General features: G+C 55.2%; 1 protein-coding gene across 1 annotated transcript in view; it reads right to left on the reverse strand.

The window, feature by feature from the left end:
- COL13A1 (collagen type XIII alpha 1 chain) overlaps positions 1–13167 on the reverse strand; it is an 82556-nt gene that overhangs the window by 49159 nt on the left and 20230 nt on the right. Inside the window, exons 9-14 of the mRNA XM_057530607.1 lie at positions 12523–12549; positions 11646–11672; positions 8569–8634; positions 4951–5049; positions 2579–2605; positions 1775–1810 (exon numbers count right to left, since the gene is read on the reverse strand). Of these exons, the coding sequence (XP_057386590.1) occupies positions 1775–1810; positions 2579–2605; positions 4951–5049; positions 8569–8634; positions 11646–11672; positions 12523–12549 (282 nt within the window). The remainder of the gene's footprint in view (positions 1–1774; positions 1811–2578; positions 2606–4950; positions 5050–8568; positions 8635–11645; positions 11673–12522; positions 12550–13167) is intronic.

Below are 13167 nucleotides of genomic sequence, written 5' to 3' on the forward strand. Positions count from 1 at the left end.
GCCGACGCTGTGCTGCATCAGGAGAGGCAGTAAATGCTGTTGAGTCTGCGTGAGTGGGTGGAGGCAACCTCGGGGGCTGTAATTTCCACTTCCTGACACAGTACAAACTTTGCAGTTTATGCAGAACTAATGAAAGATCTCTTGGGTCCTGCCATTTCACCCACCAAGCACCCGTAAAACAATGCGGTGACAGCAGCTGCCCGATCACAGAGCTACAGGGCGTGTGGAATGTGCTTCTCCAGAGTGATTCTTGCCTTTCCAGAATCCCTCCCCCTCCTTGTCCTGCCTTTCCTTCCTGTCTCTTTTCTTCTCCTGGAAGGCGCCAGAGCCTCCCAGCTGGGGCCTGGACGGCGGGATGGGCTCCTTATGGCAGGTGGCACCCTGTGAAAGACCCGGACCTGGACTTGAATTCCTGCTCTGCCACTTATGACACTTTGGGCGTGCCTCATTTTCCTTATCTGTTAAATAGGAGAAGAATAGTATCAGCCTCCTAAGGTGGTCTTAGGATTAGATATGATGCAAGTCGCGTTGAAGGACAGCCTCGTACACAGTAGGCATTTAGTAAGTAAGTGGTGCCTAGTACTAAAATGATTTTTATGTTATATAGTTACTGTAGTGACCACCTCTGGGCCTCTGCTCAAATTGTTTTCTTGTCTAAAATGCCATTTCCCTTGAAATTTGCTGCTTGAAGGACCACAGTGGTGGTTTAAAAATGGCCACAAAGGCTTTGGGACGCTTGCACAAGAAGAAGCGGAGGCTGAGTCCCCCAGCCCCACTGACTTGCATGCTTTGGCTGTGTGACTTGCTTTGGCCAACAGGACTTCAGAAAATGTGATGCAAGGGATGTTTTTGAAAAGCACTTGAGCACTGGGACCCACCCGTTTTGAAAGCTGACCTAGGCCTGCCATACTGTGAGGAAACCTCTCTGCCCTACCAGGGCTGAGAGGCCACGTGGAGGAGAACAGAGGTACCCAGCCCACAGCCAGCGCCAACCCCAGGCATGTGGATGAGGCCATCTTGCCCCCTCCCCACCCAGCCTTTCCACCCAACATCCCATGTGACTGCATCAGTGAGCCCAGAGGAGACGCAGAACTCCCACATGGCCACGCCACAGAATCCTGAGAAAGAATTAATTGTTTTAAGACAGTAAGTTTGAGACTGTTTGTTACACAGCAGTAGATAACCAATACAATTACCCATTCACCAGCATTGAGCTCAGAGGCTGTCCCTTCTCAGAAGACTTCCCAAACTCCTCCCAACCTAGAATTAATCTCCCTGCACACACACCCCCCACCCCCATATTGACACAGCACTTTGCAATGGTAGCAGTTAGCACAGTCTGCCTTCACCAGGGTTATTTGTACAGGAATCCTGTCTCTCTGGCCTGTGAGCTGCCAGAGAGCAGGGTTGGGACCCTTTCATATCTCCCACCATGCTCAGAAGCTCTGCCTGGTTCCCATGTACTAGGTCCTCAGGGGTGCCAGTGAGAACCTGGCCTGCCTCTGTGCAGACACAGCCACTCAGGCTGGTGGGGGACACACTCCTGGGTCTGAGGTCCAGCAGGGCCACTGACTTGCCCAAGGCCCTTCCCCTTCTGAGCCTCTTCCTCCCCCAGGTGGAGACATGAACCCCTGTTCAGCCCACCTCAAGGGTTTCGAGGCTCCCGCTGGTATGTGTGCACGACCAAGTCCGGACCCTGTGTGCACTATGGTGAAGCCCCACTTGGGTTGTCACTGGGGGGGTGGGGTCTTCCGCTCCCCCCACTCCTTCTTACCTTCCGGCCGTGGTAGCCCTGGATCCCCGGGTCTCCCTGGGGGAACCAAGAGAAGACCATTAGAGGGGTTTTCTTGCCACCCCCTTCATATTACCACCCCCCCTCCTCCCAATGACTCCAAATCCTCTGATCTCCACCTCCAGCCATCCCTGGAACAATAACAGGGACTGTTCTACTCTTCAGAATGAGTCCTTGCCTTGCAGAGGCAGAGGGAGGTGGGAAAGGTCAGCTCGGCAGGGGCCCAGGACACCTGAGGGTCAGTTTTTGTTCTACCATGGACCCTCTGTGGCACCTGGACAAGTCACTTTTCCCCAGGGCTCTAGCTTCTGCATTTGTGAAATGGTTGGCTGGGATCAGTGCTTTGCTACTTCTCATCCCTAGAGCCGCAGGGACTCCAGCTTCAAAGGGAGGTTCTGTTTGACATCGTGGGCTTCCAGATAAGGTTTCCAAAGAAACCGGATGACCCTGAAGGTCCTTTCCAGTTCTGGCCCCTTATGAAATGCTGTTTTACTGGGATGTTGTGACAGCGTCCTGGGCATCAACTTTGAGTTTCCAACTAGACCATAGCCTCCTTGGAGGGCAGGGCCGCATCTTCCATACCAGCCATAGCACTTGCTTGGCCTGAGCCCACAAAAATGCAATCCTGGTGGGACCCAATCAATTCCCGAGTGGCGTTTTGGAAATGAGCCACTCGTGATCCTTCTCTCAGCTGAGATCCCTCTCAACTCCCTTCAATGCTGCCTCCCCCTCCCTCCTGCAGGGAACTCTCCCGCCCATTTGATGCATCACCCAGAGGGCCCTCACCTTTGGTCCAGGAGGCCCAGGTAAGCCCTGCGGAAGCAAGAAAAAAGGTGAGTGGAGATGGATTCCTCTGGCAAATGGTGGGGGCTCGTCACATTTCCAGTGGAGGCTGTAATGGGTTCTGGACGTGTTGAAGAACAGATCCAGAGGGTCCTGGAAGGGTATCTGAAACCTGCTGAGGGCGCGTGGGGACAACAGGCTCATGTCCCTCTTTGGAGCCACATGGGCGCCGTGGGCATCTCCGCTGCGCTCGCCCACTGGAAAGTAGGTCAGTGGCATCATGTGAAATTGGCAGTGTGGTTTGGTCCAGATTCCCACCCACCCACCTCCTCATTGGAACCGCTCCCTGGAAAGCCGACCTTGCCCAGCAGAGCCTGGGTTTTGCCTCTGGCCCTGCCAGCCTGCAGGGGAGCCCTCTGTCTCCTTCCCCCACCCCTGGGGCACAGTGGGCACAGCAGCCAGCGCGGGGGAGGTGGCATGGGCCCCGCGGGAGCCCGAGGGAGAAACTAGGGAAGGCGGGCTCCGGCGTGGTCTCGGGCATGGGTCTGGACTGCAAACACTGGCTGGAGAAAACCATGACGCTCGAGTCTGGCCTCTTTCAGTTGGTTTAAAAACATGCTTTCTGGGTTTCTTTCTTTATAAACAACCTAACAAAGAAAACCACCTGGCTTGGGTTCAGTGATCGGGAGCCCACTGTGTTTGGGCAAGGGCCGTCAGTAAAGAAGTGAATTTTGAGCCTTGTTTTTTGGTTTTCTTGGCTTGGTTTGTTTGGTTCAATTCCCTAAATTTCACTTCCTTTCAGGTTTTCTGTTTTTGCAGCTAGAAACCCGTGGAAGTGAGACTAACTTCCCTCCCCAGGGTTCTGGGGAGAAATCATGGAAATATTTAAAATTCGTTACGGGGATTAAGCTAAGCAGGAGAGCTGGCTCCCAGCAAGTTAGGTTTTCACTCTGCTGTGCTGCCTTCTGGCCAAGATGGCTACCCTGGTCTGCCAGAGCTGCCGCCCAGCCTAGGGGGACCCTACGCTGAACCTCAGCTTTGGCAGCTGGGGTAGCTGAGGGCCCAGATGTGAAGTCAAGTGACATGGAATGTGGCTGTACTCATCGAGGGCTATTTGGCAGGGACATCCTGACCCAGCAATTCCACCTTTGGGTATCTATCACTGTGAAAGCATCAGAGATGTGCACATTTATGTTCAAGAGTATACAGAAGGGAATTCATTAACTACCTTGTAGATAGACCCAGCAGTCCTAAAATCCACATCACAGGAGACTCCTGACTTAGGAAGGGGCATGGTTTACGATATTAAGGGAAAAAAGTAACAGGATACAAACTGTTATATTATTCAGAACTTCATCAACCTGGAAAACGTTTATGTGCAGATCTAAGGAGAAAAATGGAAAGTACTCGCCACAATGTTAATGATGGGGAACTCTGGATATGAGAAAGCATGCAATTTAAGACTTTGTCTATGTTCCAAATTTTTCACAATGAATGTATGATGCCTTTGTCATAAGAGAGAAAAACACTTTTTTAAAAAAAGCCACGTGGAAAAAACATTATCAAACAGACTATGTCCTTAACCCCTGTCCCTCCAATAACCGCTGACGTTAGTCTTAGCTCTGGGTGGAGAACCCATTTTCTCCAAAGAAGTCCAAGGGCCTGCTAAGTTATTCTGCCCTGGTGCTTTCTTGCACTAAATTGGGCTGCGAAAGAGTCGCGGCTTGGCCAGGGCTTACAAACAGATGACTGGTGGACACTGGGACTGACCTATTGCCTGAGTGTGGTCTTGCCTGGAGGGGTGTCTGTTGGCCCGCCTGGGCCCTCCCGGCAGTGGTCCAATCCCCAGGCTCGATGCAGGGCCCTCCTGGCTGACCAGACGTGTAACTTGGCTGGAAGGTGGCCCAGGAGTGGAAGCCCACACACACCAGCAAAAGCATGTCTGTTAGGGGTGCCAGGCAGTCGGATGCCCCCTTGCTACCTCCTTAGAACACACTGTGCCCGACTCAGGTTTTCCTAAGCCCGGGGGTCAGGAGACAGCCATCAGAATGGCCCTGGGAACTTTCTTTGCAAGCTCCTGTCTGCTGAACCTGGGAGGGGGCGCCTGTTCATGGTGTCCTCCCTGGCAGGCAATGACTGGAGTGGAACACATGGTCCCAGGATGTGTGTTCAGAACCAGAGTGTAGCAGCTGAGTGTGACAGGGACAGGCAGCTCCTGCAGCGGCCAGCCACATCCAGCGGCCTCGCCAAGCGTTTCTACCTGCTCAGCGGGCACCCAGGTTCCCATTGGTTATGAAAGGTTGGGAAGCTTCCAGGGAATTCTTGGGACAAATCTCGAAGGAGAGGAAGCAGTGGAGAGCGGGAGAGTTACTTACGGGTGGCCCCATGGGCCCTGGCAGTCCTGGGTGCCCCAGAGGTCCGCTCGGTCCAGGAGGGCCTGGTGGCCCTTGGATGCCAGTCTGGCCCTGTTCACCCTGAGGTTTGTGGAAACAAGTGTTAGAGAGAGAGCCCCAGGCTGAGAGCGGTCCCGCCCCAGTGCCATGCACCCGGTGAGGCCCCGCCGTGGGTTCTGGGGGAGGCGGTGGTGGCGTGATGGTGACGGTGCTGTGGTGGTGACTACATGCAGGGGCTGGTGGCAGGGAGGAGACGGCCAAGACATTAGCCCCCAGAGGAAGGGCTTCCAGAGAGGACTTGCTGCATGAGCTGCTGGTCCCCAGGGCAGGGCTCTGCTGCGGTGGCAGAGGAGCGGGTGAGATGCCCCCCGGCCGAACCGAACGCCTGTTCCCAGGCTGGTCAGATGGCCAGGGTACAGCCCAGGTGGCCGGCAGCCTGGGCATGTCTCGGCCCCTCCCTCTGTGTGGCGAGTCCACCATCGCTGCGCGCTGGCCTCCTAACTATCAAATGAGAGCAGCTGCTCCTTGTTTCCTGTCACTGCTTTTTGCTGTCTTTGATTATCTGGCCCAGAGGATCAACTGAGATCCTTAGGTCAGAGGCCACAGAATTTTGTTCGGCTCACCAAATAACTGGGCAAGAGATTTTATGTAAAAAATTTGGTGTGGTGGCTTCTGATGAAAAACTGGGAGCCCTGGCCAGCTAGGCCCACATTCCTGGGGGGCTGCCATCAACTGGGCTCTCCAGCTGCCTCAGGCCCGCCCCCATCCTTTCTGCCTGCAGCCTGCTTCTGTCACTTATGTGATTTGTACCTGACCTCAGGGGACAGTTGAGTTTTGAAAGTGTAAAGTGCTTTGTGCCTCTCTGGAGTTGCTATTATTATTCCTTTGCCTTATCCCCCAGCCTTTGTCACCCACCGTGCATGTGCCCAGGGTGGACCCAGGGCCCAGGGAGGTAGGGGTGGGATCATGCTCCCTCAGGAGGAGGAGAGAGCCTGGTCCACGTGACCCAGATCTTGGGGCTGAGGGCCAGCTCGAGTCATCCTAGATCTATGCAGACCAATGTCATTATGTTATTTTCTACGTGACCTCTCCAGGGAGGTTCTGGGCTCAGCTCTTGATGGGGGGTCCAGCCCTGCAGACAGACTAAGGCAGAACAGCCTGGCAGGTGTGAGCGCTCCAGGCTGGGATGCAGGGAGACCCAGGCGGCCAGACTCCAGGCCAGCCCACCCTTCTCAGTGTGATCTCAGTAATCCTCTATGACACTGCTGCTTCCCTATATGGAAAAGGGAGCTGACAATGCTTGCTGCAAACTCCATAGAGGAAAATGATGATTACAAATAGGAGTGTACAACCTCACAATGAGAACTACGATTTTAGCAGCATCTGCTTGAATCATCTCTCAGATGGGACATCCTAGGGCAGATGCCACCAGCAGTGCCACTCTGGGGCCTGGGCTGCAACCTGCCACACCCTCTGAGAAGCCATTTAAGGGCTCAGAGTGTCCATGGTGGAGAAGGCAGGTGCAGAAATGGGTCACAAGTCCCATTTTACAGAAGAGAAAACTGAGGCTCAGAGAAGTTGAGCTCCCTAACCAAGGTCACAAGAAGAATTTGGGGAGAGCCAGGACCCAAACTTAGAACCCCAGACTATTCATATTCATTCCAAATAAGCCCCCAGCAAAAACTGCTTGCAGTCCAACTTCCTGCACTTTGGCAAAGACTTCCAACACCGTCTGCTAAGCACATCATATCTCATATAAAGTTTCCTCTTTCAACTAATGTTAGACCCAATGTTTACGCATCTTATAGAGCCTGTGAAATCAATATTGGTGTATTGATAGGAAATGGACAAGCCTTTTTATGTCCCATCATGGCTGATAGCATAAAAACCTTATTCTCTAGGCAGAATCTGCAACAGGCAGAACAGGGGCCCCTATTCTTCTCTCTACTTTGCAAATCAGGTCAGGGCAACACAAAAAGTTCTGGCTTATCCACCTCTTGCTCTTGAAAAGGGAGGCAGCAACATGCCTCGGCCCCTCCTAATTTCTTCGTCTGTGAGGTGGCGATGATGCCACCTCCACTGCCGGGTGGCCCATGTGGGATTACATGAGATAATCCACAGAGAATTCTTACAACAGTGCTTGGGACCCAGCAAGGGCTCAACACATAGCAGCGAATGCAACTAAGGCCAGGAGGTGGCTGCTGGGGCTTGAGGCGAATGGCCACTCTGAGAGCAAGGACTCGGCTCTCCTGAAATGGGGTCTGACACGGGTAGGGGTGGCTGAGGGCGGGGTGGGCCTGGTGCTTCTCTGAGCTGCCAGCGGGCGCCCTGAATAGCCAGGCTTGGGGTACGCGCTCGGAGCACATGGAGGCTCTCAAGGATTTGGCTGGTGTAACGGGATATGTAGGCTTGGGTAGCACGTGTGTCACGTGTCCCTCTGTATTTTTAGCTGTAAATTGGAGTGATTTTTCAGCCTTGTTCAGTCAGGTGCCTGAACATGCAGGCCCCTGGGCTCCTGGCTCCTGAGTCAGGCCAGATGGTGGCTCCAGGCCCTGCTGTCAGGTTTTCAGAGAGCATCTCGGAGCCCTGCCACTTCCAGCACCCCTGTGGCCTTGGGGGTAACCCCTGACCCCCAGTGTAAGGAAGGCTAGGGGCATGGGTGGCAGCCATGGAATTCCTGGCCTGGCATCAAGCTGCAATGCCTATGCCTGGATCCCTGGGTCTGTGGTCTCTTGTTCTTTGTGATCTGGTCCTATCCCAGCCTCCTTGGCTTAGTTAGGCAGGAAGAAGGAAGCAGTTGCTCACAATGATTACACCTGTCAGTTGTGGGCTACATTTCCTCTGCAAATTCCCTCGCTTCTCAAACTCAGGTTACAAGTGATCAGATGCTAAGCAATCTGCATTTCTAAATATAAAGGGGGTAGGTCCAACTGAGAGAGCTCTGGATGTGGGGTCTGAAGACCTGGCTACCAGTTCCCGTTCTGCCTCTTGTTGTTTGTGCGAACTTAGGTACAAATTCACCTCTCTGAGCCTCAATTTAATTATAGCACTATGCCAGGAATTATTCCCAGTGCTCTGCATACACAATAACCCTATGCAGTAGGAACCGTTATTATCCTCATTTTACAAATGAGAAAGCTGAGGTGCAGAGAGGTTAAGTAACTTGCCCCAAATCACACAGCTAATAAGAGAAGGAGAATCTGGGTGCTCTGCAATTTATTGGCTGTGTGACCTCAGGCCACTTACTTAATGTCTCTGAGCCTTACTTCCTCATCTGTGAAATAAGGATGATCATGCCTAATTCATACAACCACTGAGAGAATTAAATGAAATGAGGCCTGTAAAATGCATAGCCCAGTGGCCGGCACACAGTGATGGCTGTCGTGAGTAGTAATGGTGGGGTAGTAGTCATGGCTTCTGGGCCTGGGAGTTGTGTATTTCCACGTCTACGGCATTCGTGAGTCCATTTTTGTCTAAATTAATGTAACGGGAGTGCAGTGAGACTCTCGCTTCACCTATAGCCCCAGCTGGCCCGTCAGGGACCAGAGACTCGCCAGCCCCTGGGAAGCCCCACGTGGTCTGGGAAAGGGAGGTGTCTACCTGGAAGGTCCGCCTTTTAATGACTGGGGGTGGAGCCAGCCGCACTGAATTGAGGAGAGGCAGCAGCTGAGGAGAAAGATGAGTTGGAAGGCCAGAGGGCAAAGGCCAAAGATCGCAGGGGTTCAGGAGGGTTGAAAGTCCACCAGGATGGCAGGGCGGCCAAGAAGGAGGGAGGAGAGGAAGAGAGAAGAGAGATTAGCGAGCATGAGGCACAGGAGGGAGGGCGTGGACGGGGCGCTTGATGCTTGATGCTTGATGCTTGTGGGTGCAGTGCTGAGCTGGCCCTTGGATGGCACCCCATCCCTGGAAGGAGGCGGGTCCTCGGGGTATTGGCCTGAAGCACTCCCCGACTGGGAGAGCGGCCCCCCTGGCCAGACCTGCCCTCCATGGCCAAGCTGGGTCGCAGAGGCCTCCTAACATGCGGCCCAACATTGCACTGCCAGCCCCGCCGGTCCCTGGTCATGGACAGAGGCTGCTGGGCTGAGGGGAGCAGACTCCGAGGCTCTGGCTTGGGAGCCACAGGACCACCCTAAATTGGTACTTGAAGCCGGGCTGGTGTGTGGCGACCTCTGGGTTCTTTTTTTGGCTAAACGAGAAGGGCTGGTGTCAGCGGATCTGGGGAGGGTGGTCAAGAGCAGAGCCAAGCCCGGATCCCGAGGGTGTGGCCAGTGTGGGCACCAGCTAAGTGCTACTGAGGTCTCACCCTGGGGCTAGTGGGCTTGGAAAATAGACACTGGACAAAGATGTCTCTTGCATGTTCAACCACTTTTTTGGGGGGAGGCAACTTGCAATCATGTTATCTAATGTAATTTTCATTTCTGGAAATTCTTGCTGTTTCCAGTCTCTCAACCCATGGGTGCTGACACTCCACGGCTTTCGGAAGAGGTTAGAACCCATGTGAAAAGAAAGATGGCATATAATCCACCTCTCGTTTTTGAAAGCATTGTGACTCACGTGAGGCCACTGGGACGAGCATTAGGAAGCAGGGGCCGCCTGGGCTGAGGATGCACCCAGCTAGGGACCTGGGAGCCCAATCGTGGCCTTTCCAGGTCATTGCTGCCTTCATAGGCGGCCCCATCCCTCCCACTGTGGGGCCTGGGGACGTGCAATGTTGGGCTCTGCATCTAGGGAGCCTCTAGGCAGAGGGGCCTGGAGACCTTCCAGAACCTACAAACCTTCAGGGTAATTATCTGGTTGGAGCGCAGAGCTGCTAGAGACCTGCTTAGGTGCTCCTGGTGTGGGGTAGGGGTGGAGGTGGAGACAGGGCAATGGGGAGAGTGAGTGCCAGGCCCAGACACCGGCTCCCCGTCCCAGGGTACCCCTCCTCCCCCTCCCTCCCTGGGGATGCTACAGCCTGGATCTTGTATCTTGCGGGCCAGGAGGCCTGCCACCCCCATCAGGTCTGCAGTCCCCTCAGAAAGCCAACAGACGCCTTGCCCTAGAAGGACCCTGCTTTCCTACCCACTTCCAGGTAAACAGAAGGTGCCAGCTGCCTTGCCCTGCCCATCGGCTGGATCCCCAAATCCACTCTCACCCGGCCTGACTCATTACCCACACTGGCGCAGTCATACCCTGGGCTTCTCTGCACCCTGTGGCCCTGTGGAGCCTTCTCTCCCTGCCAGCTCCCTCTTCTTGGGTTGCGCTGAAGGGCAGAGAGCCCTCTCCAAACCAGCCCCCATGCGTTCTCTCGGGGCTGATGACACACTGTCAAAGCGTCTACAGTTGTGTTGTCTTTTGTGCTGGGGGATGCTGTCTTTCTTTTGGGTAACATAACAATCCTGTGAGCCCATCGTTTCAAATAAACACAGCTGACCTTCTATTATTGTATCAGGATCAGGCTGGCCGGAACACCAGGGCCCCTGCTTCCCTGCAGCACATGCCGCTGACAGGCTGGCTCTGTCTGTGCTGCTGCCGGCCTGTGCCCCCTGCCCAGTCTTGGCCTCGCCCCCACCCCAGCCACTGACGTTCAAGGCTGTCCCCGCCTTGGCCTCCCCCGGCCTGGGAACCAGGGGTCAGAGTCTGAGCGCCCGGACCCTGCCAGCAAGGCCCTCCCAGTGGTCTTCTGGAGCCAAGTTGGCCGACTCAGAGTCTGGCTTGTGCTTCTCTCCACTCCCTCAAGACCACTCCCTGGCAGGGGTGGGCGCCCAGGGCGGCCACACTGTGTGTGTGTTTGTGGGCACGATGCAGCCTATGACAGGGGGATGGACACCTAAAGATGCTCCACTGAGAGAGGCAAGGCCGATCCACAAAACGAGGGGCATTTCTCTGGTCCCAGCTCACTGGGGCTCCTGCACACCTTCACTCCCGCCCCATCCCCAAGAATGGCTCTCTGATGTTGGCACACACATCTGAGGTCTCCCGAAGGCACGACAGCAGACTTTGGGCTCTGTATCCTGGGCCGAAGCAAGGGAAAGGAAAGAGCTGGGCGGGGGCCAGGGGGAAGTGGGAGACCATCCCAGCCCTGAAATCCCCCACTCCACTTGGAGGGGCTTCCTTGATTCTTAAAGAAGCAAAACAGAGACTTTACCCTTGAATTGATTCAGTCAGCCTCCAATTATCTCCCACCATGGAGGTTTGGGTCCTCTGAAACAATGACTAACCCAAAAGTCCCTCTGATTCCGCCAGGGCAGGCAGATGGACACACACAGGCTGTCTCTCTCTCTCTCTCTCTCTGTCACACACACACACACACACACACACACACACACACACACGCTGGGTAGGGAGCCAGACCCAGACTCGCACAAGCCGCACGGCCTTACGTTGAAGGCCATGTGCAGAGGAGCACACAGCCAGGCGTGCAGAGTTCCAGATACACACACGCTGGGGGCTCGCAGGCCCAGCCAGCACAGGGGCAGACATACAAAGACACGCAGCTCTGCACAAACACACACACACTGACTACCAGGCACACCCCCGGCGGCTGGCCAAACACACCACCACCGTCACGGCACCACTCTGGCTGCTGAGTGCAGAGGGGGCTGCGTGCTCCTGGTCCCCAAGCTCTGTAGGGAAGAAGATGAGGCTAAACTGGAGGCTGTGCCCCAGGGGTGGATCAGTATTTGGGGTTCACTTACCCGGTGTGGGTACTCTCCACACTGACCCTGGGGAAGAGAAGGAAGGAGAGGAGGAATTAGACCCTTGTTGGGGGGCTGTACCTCGCGGGCAACCTCAGGACTTGGGGACGCACCATGCACGTGCGTCACCCGCCTGCCCCGCTCTGTCTTGGGCTGAGCTCTCTCAGGCAGCAGAACTGATTCCCTCCCTCGAGCCTGGCTGGCAGCAGGGAGGTAACCTCTAAGGCCTGCCCGGACGTGGCCCTACAGAGCCAAGGGCAGGACTCTGCCACCATACATCACATGCCATGAGGGCAGAGTCAGGAGTTATGCTCCGTGCCTGGCTGGAAGTATCTTCCGGAAAGGCTGACATCCTGGGTGTGTCCACCCAATGGCTCTGAACAGGAGCCCATGGATGGGAACAGTAGACACCAAGGCAGGCTATGGGCAATGGGGCCCTCGGAGAGGCCTTCTTGGAGCTGGGGGTGCCAGGTCCCTGCACCATCCACCTGGGGGCAAGCCCAGAAGAGCCCCCATCAGAAACTCAAGGAGGCAGAGAAGGTAGGAGGCTGGGAAGAGGGCCAGGCCAGTGGTTTACAAACTGACACCTCAAAATCCTAGAGGCTCATGGAGGTGCTCAGGAAATACCATGGGGGTGGCAGGCAGGACGGGCAGAGAAAGAGGCTGAGAAGGACCAGGCTCCAGGCCGTGCCTTCCCCCCAAAAGAAGAACCCCACGCAGGGCAGCTTCCCTTCTCTCTCTCATATACCATGTACCACAGGGTACAGGGGATTCCCCTGGTTCTGTTGATAAAATCTGAAGTTTGAAAATAATCCTTTCTACCTGTTGGAAGGCTGCTTCTTGAGATGAAAATTCTAGAAAACCTCCATCAGCTTACCTTTTCTCCTTTTTGTCCTGGAGGTCCCTAAGAAGAGAAATGAGACAGTTAGAAACTGAGGCTAAGGACTCAGGGCCCAAAGCCTCTCTGCTGGGAAACACTGGGGCGAGGTACCAACTGGCTATCCCGGGGGACCCGCCAAGCCCTGTGGGGAGGAACACACACACACAGGTGAGTGGCACACAGAAGGCGGGCAGAATCAGAGATGCAGGCCTGCGTGGGACTGTGCAAGAAACTTTTTGGAAAGCCTGGAGTCCCGAAGGCTGGGCTTGGCCACCCACGCCAGGTCTTCCTGTGCCCGAGATGTTCCAGCTGGTGTGGCCCAGCTCCTTCATCCACCCGTGGACGTGACTAGGTGTGCCCTGCCCCCCGCACGCGGCCGCGGTGAAGAACAGGTGCCATCCTTCATTCATTCCCGCAACCGCCAGCATCTTGTGGGCCAGCCACGGAGGAGGCTGCAAGGCCACGTCAGGCAGGGCTCTGCTACTGCGCACTCACGCCACGTCCTCACGGAGCCAAAAGCACCTTCTAACTCCTACCCTCCGAGGCCTCAGCAACAACCCCACTGAACCAGAAGGGCTTCTGGGGACACAGGGGCTGGGGCAGCGCTGCAGACTTTGGGGGTTTTGGAGAAACCTTTGGCCA

The sequence above is a fragment of the Balaenoptera acutorostrata genome, chromosome 16 (genome assembly GCF_949987535.1).
Source record: "Balaenoptera acutorostrata chromosome 16, mBalAcu1.1, whole genome shotgun sequence".
Taxonomy (NCBI): Eukaryota; Metazoa; Chordata; class Mammalia; order Artiodactyla; family Balaenopteridae; genus Balaenoptera; species Balaenoptera acutorostrata.